Raw genomic sequence first — 13,575 nt, forward strand, 5'->3', positions numbered from 1 at the left:
GGTGCAGTAAGAGCTGGGAGGGGACAGACCCAGGACAGGTGACCCAAACTAGCCAAAGGGGTATTCCATACCATCTGGGGTCATGCTGAACAACAGCTAGGGGTGGCTAGCCGGGGGAGGGGGGCCGGACTGCTCGGGGTTAGGCTGGGCATCGGTCAGCAGGTGGTGAGCAATTGCATTGTGCATCACTTGTTTGTACACATTATTAGTAGTAGTACTATTATCATCATTGTTGTTATTATTATTGTTATTGTTATTATTATTTTCCTGTCTTAATAAACTGTCTTTATCTCAACTCATGGGCTTTACTTTCCTGTTTCTCTCCCCCATCCCAGAGAGGAAGGGGGGAGGGTGAGCGAACGGCTGTGTGGTGTTTAGCTGCCGGCTGGGTTAAACAACTACAGTTTAGAAGGTCTGGAAAATATAAAGTAAAGTACATCTGTAGTCAACACAAAAGAAACTTTAAAACCCTTGACTTCTTTTTCTTTATTCCTTTTACTGACACAAAGCAACTAATATGGATATCAGAACAAACCTACAGTGAGGATTCAAGCAGGACTTAGTAATGCCATGACTTCATAATCACTTAAAAATTAAGTACACAGAAGTTTTTCTGTACACAAAAATTGCATCTTATGCAATCACCATGATTTTGACCCTGAGCAGTCCTCTGGCTCTTGGTGATCACTGCAAATGCCTACAGAGCCATGAGACCAGAAAAAGAAAGCCAAAGAAAAGGGAAGAGTAGTATGAACAACTCTTTCAGCAGCAATACAGTTTTAAAATGGTTGTCAGATTACAGCACTAGTTGCACCAGCTCCTGCAGGGTCTCCAGATGTTTCTTCAGTATCTACAACCAAAGATCATGAAATATCATGAAAGGTGTCTGTCAAGTAAGAAAGCGTAATGGAAGTTACATTCTCCAGGGCAACTTGCATTAAGCATTATGGTAAAGGACATAGGTGAGGATGCAGATGCCTTTGGACAAGGTAAAACTGAACAGAGGCCTCACATAAACGATAAGGTTAAGTCATTTTTCATTTACTACTAGAGACTTCACAGTAGTCGTTTGTATTTTTTTTTTGACTTAAACTGTTAGAGGAACTGTTTTATCTGTATTTTGACTTAAATATGCATTTATATAAAAGACAGAGCTACTTAATTTTATTACAGTTAACATATGTAAAAGCTATGAATTTCATCTTTTCATCAGTAAGAAGAATGTTTCTTGGTAGGAAAAACTCCAGTGAACAAATAACATTAAATAACACATTTTCCTTTTGCCTTTGGAATCTGTCACAGCCTTCAGGCTATATTAATGAAGTGAAGAAATGATAGTCAGTAAAAGTTGGATATTTATTGTTGTATAGACAATATACGGAGCAAAATTGAAATGTACATTGTTAAATAAATGTATATTGCTAGATTGTTAAATACTTGTATATTGCTAGTGAAAGTTTGTATTTAGCTGAACACACATTCCCTGCCTTCTTTGCATCTACCACGCATAATGCAGTCCTTTGAAACCTACTCTGGAGCTGCAAGATGTCAGCTCCTGATCTTTCTCTCTCAAACACCTATTTTTCCTCTTTCTGTGTGAAAGAATTCAATAGAGGTCTTGAGAACAACATATACAAGGTGCAACACATACATAAATTATATTGACTACACCACATTCAAAAGTGTTGTCTGCAATGCTAGTCAGGAAAGTTCCCCAAACCAACCTTTCCTTGCTGTTTGAGCAATTGTATGCTTCAGTAAATAACACAGAAATGATTCTGCAAACAGTTCAGAACATGAGTCCATACTTTTTCATTTATTAACTGCTTCCATGTTTAATATTGTTAATATGTTGTGATTTAAAGGAAAAAAATATATATTACCTCAAATATACATTAGTTGCCCACAAGTGCAGAGGGTGTACTCTGAACCTCCATAATCAAGCACTGAATCACATTCTTTTTCAGACTTGTATTTTCAAAACTGTCTGTAATGTATGTGTACATTAAGTTCCCAAGATAGTGGCACAGTGACAGAGAAACACTTATCTAACCTAACCTACATCTGGAAATAGCTCATTAAATTAAGAAAAATAATTACAGAAAGGGCACATGGACATTTCAAGACCTGGAAATATTTATGACTTGGAATAAACAAATCTTGATAGGAAATAAAGAACCAACAACTGTTTCTCATGCTGGCAATATTTATTTATTGTCATTTTGGAAACAGGTTACCATGTGTATATCAGGACTTCAGAGTAAAAACACATCAGGATAATGACCTCTTAATATATGCCAGTTGAAAATTGAAGGACTAAATGTAAAGCTGACTTTTAGAAAACCTGAACTTGGTCTATTTTTGCCCCCCTCCCGCCCTTTTTTTAAGCTGAATACCCCCACCCCCTCTCCATTACTATCTCAGAAAAATAAATGATCATCAAAATGCAACTTTTCCCAGTCTTACTAATGAACTAATGATCTGCTGGCCACCTCAGAACATTTATACTGTTCATTTTAACACCTTCAGAAGGAAGCTGACCTTTACAAACTATGTTCTTCCTCCACTTTAAGTAGCTACTGTGTCCAACTTAAAGGTCTAAATTTAAGCAGATCCAAGATTTGGTTATATTAGACTACTGTAGTTTTATCATCGCAGTGCAAACATTCAACATATGCACTTGGCTGTTCCAGAATGAGCTGCATCAGTGCAAGATCTGAGAGTCTGTGCAAAAGAAGCTGCAGTGCTATAAACTCTTTCCTCTCTTCTCTCACATGTATTGACTAGCAACATCTTCCTCCAGCTAAATTTCACCAATCCCATATACTATTGAAATAAGAGAAAGATGAAGATATTTCATGCTTTTATACAAAAAACAAATACCCCCCCCCCAAAAAAAAAAAAAATCCTCTTTTAATACCCATCCCCAAAACAAAGGTCAGAGCTATTTCTTCCCCACCCTCCCAATCCTCTTCTAGCTTTTATAAGTCACCATTAGAACTAGTGCATTCAACTTGCTGTACAAATATGAAGCTGCAGGCATTGTAATAACAGAACACTTGGAAAATATTTCAAGCATAAAAACTACACTTGATAACTGCAAAAATAAAGTCACTTTTTTTTAAAAAACATTTTGATCCAAGCTCTAGCAAAACAAACATTTAACAATTCCTGCTTCAGTTTACTTTCAGAGTAACGCCACCTTCAGAAATTAAAAACAAGTAACTCAGATTTTTGGTGATAAAGTAACTGACCATACCTTTTAATGACGTGAAATGGTATATACAACAATGGCACAGACCTTAAGCATCAACAACTTATGTCAGCCAAAAAGAAGTTCACAAGTCATCTGAGTAGTTCTTAGCATCAAAGAGTACTGATTACTAAGAACCATAATCTGCCAGGAATAGACATTAAGATACACTGGTATGAATGGAAGGAGAGATCCACAACATTGTACAGGCTCAGTTTTTGTCACTGAACTTTTTTTAGGCTAACAACTTCACTAGTGCAAGACCGTACGTTTACCTGATTAAATGAAACGCATAAGTGTCACAATTTAAGAACACTCATACAAAACTATTTTTTTCTTTTAAAAAAGTGCCACATACCATACTTTTACTAAAAAAAATACAAACTAATGGAAGACTGTCTGCCTCCATCTCTTGTCAACAAGGAACGGCCAAAGTGATTCCTTGATTCCAGCTCGAAATGGTGTTCTCTGACCAATCCCCAGCATCTCCAGCTTGGAGCAGTCTAGCTGAGCATTCCTTGGACGGAGGGCTCCCATAACTGGACAATCAGTAATCTAAAAAATAAATAAAAAACACATCACAAAACAGAAATGAAAAAAATGTATTATTTTATATGGTCATTTAAACGTTTCATTCATAGCTTTCTATATGGGTCATTTCCTCTGCTCCCTTCAACTATGCTATGTTCTCATTTTTTTGTGACTGTAGTTACAAGGTAAAAAAAAAAAAAAAAAAAAAAAAAAAAGCTTTACTCATTACTAAGGACAACTATAGAACTATTCTGCAGAAACTCTATCACCCTGCATACAGCTCACCAGCTAGGTAATTTTCATAATCCAGCAAGTTAAAGTAGTATCCTCAGCAATAAATCTGCTATGCTAAACACACTCATCTAGATTGTCCCACAGAAGTTTACTTGCAGAACCACTGTGAGACTGTTAACCTACTACTTGAAACGATAAAGCACATCCCTCTTTCTACAGGTTCAACAACACATCACTTACCGGTCTTAAGTGGCTGCTGGGAAGGTTGAAAGCATCTGCAATTGCGCATGCCATTTCATACTTGGTCATCTGTTCATTGCCAGACCAGTGAAATGTTCCTTTTACGGATGGGTCCTAGGAGGAAACAGTAAGCACAGGTGAAAAAATGCAGCTACCCTCCAGACTAATTCCTGTGCAGAATAAGCTTCCAGCAGGAGCCCATCCTGAGAGGCACTTCACAGCATTGCACTTTTCTGGGGACAACTCACATACCTTCAGGGCACACCTGTCTAAGGATTGAGCCTGCAAATGTGTTACATTTATTTGGCCAGACTTTTCGAAGACAGTTTATATTTGGTAGAATTAACATAAAGGAAAGGAGCCAACCAACCAAAGTTAAACAGCTGACGAAGAACTCTGCTGTTGTATACTGTTCACTTAAATCAAGAAAAAATGCGGAAGACACCACTCACATTCTGCATGTTAAACTTGAAACCATGTAACAGTCCTGTCAAAGAGTTTGACAGCACCACATCCACAATGTGTTTTTTTCATTTTTATTATTTTGCAAAGATGGTAGCCTTAAGATGCGGTGCTGAATAAATGCAATGAAGTATTTAAGTCCAGCGGTCTATCTTCTGTCTTTTCAATGTTCTTAATACAGTAATCAATAGCATCTTTGAAAGTACTTTCAACCTCCGTGATTTTTTTTTGATCAAAAGGGATAATTTGTAGAAGGCAGTGAATATATTTCTCTCCTGTATACTTGAAGAGATGTGACAGTTTTGAGAACAATCCATTCTGTTACTTCACCCACTTTTGTTCCAAATATCAGAGCACCTGCACACACTGTCACGTAACAAAAACATACTGCAATATTACAGACAGACAGACAGTTCTTTCCTCCCTCCCAGTGTTTCAGAACTACAAAGAATAAGGCAGGTTAGATGCAGGTCTCAGTTTTTCAGAAAGAACAGGAACTGGTTTTACACTGAAGAGGCTTGTTTATTTAAATTCTTACCAGCATTCTTTTCTCTGCTAGTTGTCTGCAAACAGTTGCTACATCCTTAACGTTAGTAGGAAATCTTTGTTGCCAATGATCCATGTTGGCAGATTTATTACTGAACTGCACTTTATCAAACATAACAGTCACAGCACTTTCCTCCAGTCTTTCTACCTCTCCATACAGGACAGGAATCCTAAGTACTGCAGCACCTAAAAAAGGAGTATTAAAAAGAGTATTAACAGTGCTTAGAAAAGGTATTAATGCTCTAGCAAAACCTGAAAGATGCTTTGGAAGCCTCAAGAATCATGTTGGTGATGATAATTGCTTTTTCCTTTTAATTTGTATGTGGTTAACATTTGAATGTTATATTTGAATATCCTCTGAATATGATTTTGAATTTAGCTCATTTAAAACACTTTTTTTACAAACACTAAGTTCACATACACTCATTGTCATTTATGCCACTGATTTTCACAGTGTTAACAAGCTTTACTTAATGTTGCAAGCCTGTTTGGGTTAGGGAAAAACAAAGTGGAACTATGCAGTTACTCCAACATTCCCCATCTTTTCTTAGTAGAAGCAGGAACAAAAATTCCCACCATCTACAGTATTCAGGCATCAGACAAACCCATGTCACCTGGCATGCAGAAACCACTTGCATAAAGGAGAGTACTCAGGCTATTATACAGCAGAAAAAGATAGGAACCTTGGAAGCAATAAGAAACATCACACATAAGGGGCAAATGCACAGAATAGCTCAGTAAGTAATATTAGATGCCAAGACAGTGAACTGAGAAATTAAAGTAAGTGTAAACAAGTGCTAAGGGAAGGACACCTAATGATGGAAAGCATCATACAGTTGTGTTAGTAACACTAGAAAGATCTTTTGGCAAAAATTTCCAGAAGGGTAAGACACGGATTAATAGTAATGCACATTTTTTTTGTTGTTAAAAAAAACAAAATACAAGAACAACAACAAAAAAAAAAAAAAAAAAACAACACAGCACACACTCTCTGTGAGTCACATAAAAGTAAAGAACTTAGAAAACAAAAAGAAATACAATAAAAAAACATGACATTGATTTCCTGCTGCTCTAGAAATACTTGTTGAGTGAATAACAGTGTTCTTCCTTACTTTAAATACTGCTGAAGATACTTGAAAAGAGAATTGTCAAGCAGTGTTCATTAGCTAAGTAAAAGACCTTCCTTTTGTTCTCAGCTAGAGGCTTGAAACAAACACCAGCTTCATTACCCATAGTTCTATAAACCTACTGGACCTTTTTAGTTTTATATGCATGAATGCTGAATGTGACTTATTTCCCCTCCTAAGCAAACTAAAACATGTTTAAAAAGATACACAAAACCCAACTAATTAAACTTAAATAACTAGTGGGGATCACTGTATTACACAACAGAAATGAATAGGGAAATAAACATCTTCATACAACCACAGACATTTGATAGACTGGAAGCTATCTGTACAGTAATATCAAGTTAGTGGCTAGAAAACTAATATGTGTAAAATAGGTGTTTATGAAACATTATTGATGTTTCCAAGCACCTTACTTGGCACCATCTCAAAATGCTTTCTGCTAACACCACTGCTGCTACCCACTAATGCTTGATCGTTCATGCTCAAAAAGGTTATGAAACAAAATTGCAACGCTGAACTGGGGGAAAGGATCTAGCAAGAAACCCACAGGTACTTGAATTTGTTGCATCTTATCTTCATTACCAATCTAGAAGAGGGAGCAAACAGCGTCATAATCAAACTCACATTATATTTACTTATTGAAAGACTGTCATGCTAATTTATCAATTGGTCAATCTTGTGGTTAAATAGGGCAGACTCAGAATGAGAGTACCACATTCACTTATCAGAAGCCTCTTTTACAGATGCATTGACATCTTCAAATTTCCTGAGGAAACAGGAGTGTAAACTGACAACATGCTATCTAAAACCAGTCAAACCTCTCTTACAAGAGTTAAATTTTACACACAAGGGAATATGTTCAGTCCTAAGATTTCTTCCTTGATGAAGCAGAACTTAAAAAAGTATGTTTCTGCATTTTGAGTTTTAGTTTTCATTAAGATTTACATCAAAAATAATCCAAGATGTTGCTTAAAATCAAAAGTTACTAACCCCTTAGAAAGTTGTAATACTAGGAATCTAATGCATGTGGCAAGCAATGCATGTGGTGCGTAAAAATAAAATGGAAAGTCTTATGTAAAGAAAGCACAACAGGAAACTGGCAAGAAAAACAGAAGAGTACATGTAAAAGCAAAAGCATATGTTGATTTCTTCTGTATTATCGTTTTATGAAAAGTCTGTTTTTCCCTTTGAAGTGAGCACACATTCAGAACAACTGCAATGCTTCCCCCCTCAGTAACAGCAGCTATGAGTCAAGTATGGCAACGTTTCTGCTATTACAACATATTCCTGATATATTTTATTTAGAAATAGTTGATTCACATCACACAAACTCTGGTAGATGTCCATAAGCAGAGACAAGGAAGACAAAGGAGAACAGCACAAGTAAGAAATAAAGAGTTAGTCAACCTGTAAGTAGCACAAATGCCTGATGAGCAAGGAGACTGACTCCTTGTCACACAGCTTTCCAACTCTGTTATCAACAGTTTCACAACTTCATCACTGACGAAGTTGTATGTTAGCTTAATCAACTCCTAAGTAAAAACAGAAGTCATGAAAAATGAACAAGTGTATTCTTACCGTCATTATTCTCCAGGACTGCCTTTTCACCCTCCAGTTTGGTTTTACCATACAAATTCAGGGGATTTGGTATATCAGTCTCTTTATAAGGAGGGTTTGTTCCATCAAATACATAGTCTGTACTAATGTAGATGAGAAATGCTCCAATTCCAGCTAGAAGGAAAACATTTGTAAGCATTATTTTAACGCACGCCTTGCTTGAAGTCTTAATTGAAGTTTAAACAACTCTCCAGAAGACCTCATCTCCTAGCCCCATTCATTGCCTCTGTTTGTCTTTTCACTGATTCTTCACCTAAGATCACGTAAGCTAGTCTTACAGAAAGTGCATCGACTGATGCTGGTAGCAGAAACAACTGGTTCAGAACTTTAAGCAACTTATTCATTTGTGCATCAGCATAAATAAATGCAGTAGTCTAACAAGAAAACAAATCCGTGTGACAGTCTCCTTACCTGCTTCTTTTGCTAGGTTCCCTGAAGCAGCCACGTTGAGCTGAGAAGCAGCATCTGGTTGGCTTTCTACAACATCTGGCCGTCTCTCAGCAGCACAATGCACTATAACATGAGGCTGGAAATCAAAGAATAATTTTGAACAAACGTCCTCAAGAAGCTGCAGTTCCATCCTAACTGTAGAGATCCACTCCCTCAGGCAAAAAGGCATTTTACTAAGCTGTAAGAAGTAATAAAAGTTGTATTGTTTTTAATCATTGCAATCTGAGGAGCATGTTTTCCTTAGGAAGCAAAACCACCAAGCTGCTTCAAGGTTTCACATCAGAATACCAAAGCTTTGACCATTAATTTTGCAACCACGACCTTCAGTACCTTCTATCTTACAGAATACCAAGACTGTCTTTTTTTTTTTCTTCAACAGTGTAATAACATAAAATAGGGGAAAATGCAACATCTCACATATGTAATTAAAATAGTTGGGTTAAGTCTTTTTGGATAAACTATTTACCCATGGATTATTTGACATACCAAAACTATTAACAAGATGTTTTTTTAGAGTGGCACCCTACATCACGCTCTTCAGGTTTTATATATTCCTGTTGCAAGTTGGAGTGAAAGGACAGTGCACTCCTTGCCCTACTGCACGCTCAACATGCCACAGCTGCTGTATTCTAGTGTTCTTCAACTTCAAAAGAACTACTTTGTGTTACTGGGTTAACAACTCACGTTTATCTTTTCCTTTAAACCACCCACGTGAGTGTACTGACACACACATCTGTCACCTGCATTCTCTCTGTGGTGACTGCAGAGAAGTTCGGAACTGTATGCACCTACAGAGCAAACCCCGCTCCGGATAGGTCAGGCATGACAGCTGTATCCTATTTCAGGGCTCTGCTAATGCATTAGCTCCACCAAAGCCACATGACCCAAGTATCACAACAGCACTGCCAGCTCACTGCTAGACATACCAAGAACTGCTCATACTTGTACCTGCTCCCAAAACTCACCTGAAAATCACGGATAATCTCATGAACTGCGACAGAGTCGAGAAGATTAATCTGTTCAAATTTAGGCTGAGCTCTTCTGTATCCACAGCCAACTGCATTCCAATTATTTTGATTGAATTCTTTAAACACTGCTCTGCCGAGAAGTCCCGTAGCACCAGTAATTAAAACTCGTCTACTGGGAATATCGACATCTTCCTAGGGAAATGAGAACAGAACAAGGTTGCCTTCTAATGTTATTTAGTTGTTTTGCTTGTTTTCTGTCCCCTTTCTTATAAAGTTAACAAGATTGCACCAAGTGCTACTGTATTCATTAGCTTTCCTTGTGATGCAAGTGTTTTGACTGGAGCATCTCATGGAACACAACCATCTGGGAGCACTGATACTGTACTAAGACAAGGACTTACACATAGTCTTGAAGATGCTGAAAATAAAATTCAAATAGGAAACTTCTTCCACATGAAGTGGGGGAAACAAACCAAACAACCAACACAGACAAACTCAAAGGGCAGAATTTAAATTTCACTCAGAATCTGATAACGTTATTAAACTTGAAATAGAAGAGAGAACTTCTTTTGAACATGGACCTGAATCTTTCAGATTTAGGGTCCACATCCTGCAGTAAATTATTTTGGACTGTGCCTGTAAAAAGCCCCAACAATACACTGCACCGTGGGCCTACACATTTGAAGACATATTTTAATATTAAATGCAGCACTAATTCATCAGCAATCGACACACTGGTTTAATATCCAAACAAAAATACAGCTCTCTAATCTTTGTTTTACTACATGGTTGTGGAAATGATGTGATCGTTTCAATTCCCCATCCGTACTGCTAACTCAAGCTTCGCTTCAGCCACAGCACATTTCAGTGCTTGAGATGGGCGCGCACATGAATCTGCAAACTTCATTCCTCTCCACCACCACTCACTCAATCCTCAAGCTCTCAAGAAAACAAACACCAGATTCCCAGCGGTCTGTGCAACCTTTACTTCCACGTTTTACTTCTGCATTAGTCATTGAACAAGAGCCTGCCAACAACAACAATAAAAACGTGCTTATATGTCAATACTGAAGAAAGCTGCAGGTGTACAGAACTTGTACATCTTGGATCTTCCAAGCATGTTATATGCACACAGCTTGTGATAACTGATGATATTTTCGTAAACACTGTCTGCTACGCAGCTGTAACATTTCAGCCCCTTCTGAGCCTTCTCACATTTCCAGCACCGTAACCCACCACTGCCTGCTGGTCACGGCACGGGGCTCCTGCCCTCGGCCCTGCAGGTTTGAACACTTTTGTTCCACAAAGGCCAATGCAGAGGTGTGCTACAGAGCTGGGCCTAGTCCAAAGCAACTGCTGAGAGCTGACAGCACATCGCATGTATTTTCTTTAAGGCTGTGGACAAAGGATGACTTATTCCTGCAAGCTACACGTGAAAATTAGTAACTTTTATATGGACTGTTTCCTGAAAGGGACAAACTACAGAAAACCCTCTTTAAAAAATCACCTTTATGTTTACAGTGAATTCGGCCTCACGATGCCAGTTGCGTGATTGTTCCTTAAAGCTGCCCGCGTCGGTCTGCACCGGGTGAGCGCAGGAGGGCCCCGATTCCCGGCTGCGTTTCGCACCCCTGAGCCTGGCAGGACAGACACCAGCACCTGGCACAGGCAGCGCCTGCCCCCAGTAACCAAAGGCCGGCGGCGGAAAGGGGACGCGCGCCCTGGTGAAGCGCCAGGACGGCTCCAGGCAGGACCGGTGCCCACAGCCGAGCCGCGGCTTTCCGGGAGCAGCCGGCGGCAGCCTCACGAGTGCCGGGCCAGCCCCCGGGCCCCGGCCCCCGGCGCTGCTCGCAGGACGCCGCCCGGCGCCGCGAGGAGCCCGTCCCGGCCCAGCCGGCGGCAGGAGGCCGCGCCCCGCCGCCCGGCACCTCCCGGGGCAGGGAGCGCCCCGCCGAGCCCCCCCCCGGCCCCGCGCACCTCCACCAGCTGGCAGCAGCCGGGCACGAAGCGGATCCGCAGCTCCTTCTCGCCGCCCACCATGGCGGGGCCCGGCGCGGCCCCGGCCCGGGCCTGCTCCTGCCGCCGCCCCGCAGCACGCCCCGAGGGGCCGCCCCGCGCATGCGCCGCCCGGCCCCGATCGGCCCCAAGGGAGCGGGCGGCGGAGGGGGCGCGGCCGGGCGGGCTCGGGTCGGCCTTGCCGCGTTACCGGCAGAAGGCTGAGCGGCTGACGGGATTAAAAGCAGCGGGGGGCGGTTCAGGAGTTCATAAACAGCTTCTACCACAGCAATTAAGTTATTAAAAATATCAGATGATTAAACTTGAATCCTATATGAACGATCATGACGTACAGCAAACCAACAACGACAGGAGAACAGCAGAGCTATAACGCTTCAGCTGATTCCTCCCTTCTTGAAGGAGAGAGATTTTTTTCCCTTGTAATGACCTGTAAATAGGTATTTATTCCCTTTCGGCTATCTCAGAATTTCATTCACAGTATCACTCATTCACAACTTGAAATGCAGAAGGAATGTGAAATGCCAAATTGTACAGCAATGCCAAGGAAACATCTGAGCCATACCCCTTCCACCCTATAAACACTGCCATACTTCACGTTTTTGAAAAAAGTGGAAATAAATTCTATTTTCCAGACTTAGATCAAGATGAAAATAGGAAAACATATTAAGCCTCGAAGTCTCAAGCTATTGCTATAAATTTGTCAGTAAAATACCTTCAGCTTTGTCACCACTATACCTGCTACAAAAACTATATGCAATTTGTTAACTATATTGTTATAAATAACCTTAATTTACACTCTATTCACTATTTTTTCTAATTTATTTTATTAGTTTTAATTATAAATACATTTATTTTGTGGAAAACGGCTTCCTTGGAGTAGTAGAATCAAAAATTGCCAATAGTCCGTATCACTCATACTAGCATAATGCATCCCTGGATAACTGGAATGTACCATTCATAATTTAACATTTCGGGCTGTAATTGCAGGAAAAACAACTAATTCTTTCCCTCATTCTGCCTAGATTTTGTAACCAAAGTGTGGCAGCAAACTTCTAATGTAAATCTCCAGATTCTTACCTGATCCATTTCCACCAGCATTTCAGGCATTGCCTCAAACTGTAGGAGGAATTTCCAGTCTAGGCAATCAATGCCTGTTCAACAGTTCATTCGTGCCTTTGTCTGCTTTTGCCTGCAGAGAGCACGTGGACTGAAAGAAGCTGTAGCTCAGATGACCTTTGAAACCCAAATGCTAATCCGAGCCCTAGATCACGTGTGGTTCTGAATCCCGTTGAGCTTGGTTTTATTCCCAGTGGTACCATTTGAAAGCCGCAATATGAACTTCAATTTTGACTTCATAGTAGCCAGCATGAGCAAGTGCAACCATTGTGTGCATAAATTTATTCCAAGCACTGGCACTGAGCCTCATGCCATTTTCTTTGTATGGGAAACAGGAGGTGGTCTCTAATGAGGTCAGCCAGACTGAGGATTCTAGTGCTCTTCATCTTAAATGTAGGCAAAGTTGAACCAAAATCTTGCTACAATACTGAGAGACATGATCAGAGAATAAGTTCTTGTACTGAAAGCAATGTGTAACAAAACAGAATAAGGTATATGCAACAACAGGAAATTAATGGATTCTTACAGCAACAGCTCAAGTCAGTTAAACAACTGAAAAATGGGTGGTTGATCACAAATATATTGCATGTGCATGAAACTAGCAATACCCCTTTAACTGAAGCTGACAAAGCTTTCCAGAAAAAGCTTCTTTTAAAAAACAGGGAAGCTAACAAAGCTTTTCAGCTTTCCCCCCACCATCTCTCACAAACCTGCTCTATGCTATTTATTCATATTCTAACATTAAAGCAAAATCTGACAGTGCTGTAAGGATGGTGTAATTATTTCTGAGTTGCCCTATTATTTTTATTAGTGTAAAACATTAAGGATTTAAAATGGACTTTAGCAAAACTCCCAATTAAGGTAGAAAGTTTTAATCATTAAGGCTGTGTGAAATAAGTATGTAGTCAGGCATAAAAGCATACTTCTGTAATACTTGCAGTACTTTGCTTCACTTAGTGTTCTTTCACCCATTGACCAACTCTTGCTAACTTTCTGCTATTTGACACGTTCT

The 13,575-nt window shown here is 39.8% G+C and overlaps 1 protein-coding gene across 2 annotated transcripts; it reads right to left on the reverse strand.

Moving 5' to 3' along the window:
• Window positions 1–2,188: 2,188 nt before the first annotated feature.
• On the reverse strand, window positions 2,189–11,722 carry MAT2B (methionine adenosyltransferase 2 non-catalytic beta subunit). 2 transcript variants are annotated; one of them, XM_027465164.3, is made up of 8 exons: window positions 11,409–11,722; window positions 10,939–11,068; window positions 9,429–9,623; window positions 8,425–8,539; window positions 7,975–8,127; window positions 5,259–5,452; window positions 4,259–4,372; window positions 2,189–3,808 (listed from the first exon to the last, which is right to left on the reverse strand). In XM_027465164.3, exons 1-8 carry the CDS (start codon window positions 11,549–11,551, stop codon window positions 3,638–3,640), a joined length of 1,215 nt encoding a protein of 404 aa, XP_027320965.1. In that variant the 5' UTR covers window positions 11,552–11,722; the 3' UTR covers window positions 2,189–3,637. The 2 variants fall into 2 exon arrangements, with proteins under 2 accessions (XP_027320965.1, XP_027320966.1); XM_027465165.3 differs by lacking the exon at window positions 10,939–11,068 and having other exon boundaries at window positions 11,409–11,568.
• Window positions 11,723–13,575: the final 1,853 nt, after the last annotated feature.

Source organism: Anas platyrhynchos, chromosome 14, assembly GCF_047663525.1.
Source record: "Anas platyrhynchos isolate ZD024472 breed Pekin duck chromosome 14, IASCAAS_PekinDuck_T2T, whole genome shotgun sequence".
In the NCBI taxonomy this organism is placed as follows: Eukaryota; Metazoa; Chordata; class Aves; order Anseriformes; family Anatidae; genus Anas; species Anas platyrhynchos.

Bases quoted from the DNA above. Each gene is read 5' to 3' on its own strand.
- MAT2B (XM_027465164.3), bottom strand. From the start codon at position 11,551: ATGCGCGGGGCGGCCCCTCGGGGCGTGCTGCGGGGCGGCGGCAGGAGC. The intron at 11,069-11,408 runs GTGCGCGGGGCC...CTGTCCTGCCAG, and splicing joins GCTGCTGCCAGCTGGTGGAG to GCTCAGGGGTGCGAAACGCA. The intron at 8,540-9,428 runs GTGAGTTTTGGG...TTTGATTTCCAG, and splicing joins AGATTATCCGTGATTTTCAG to CCTCATGTTATAGTGCATTG.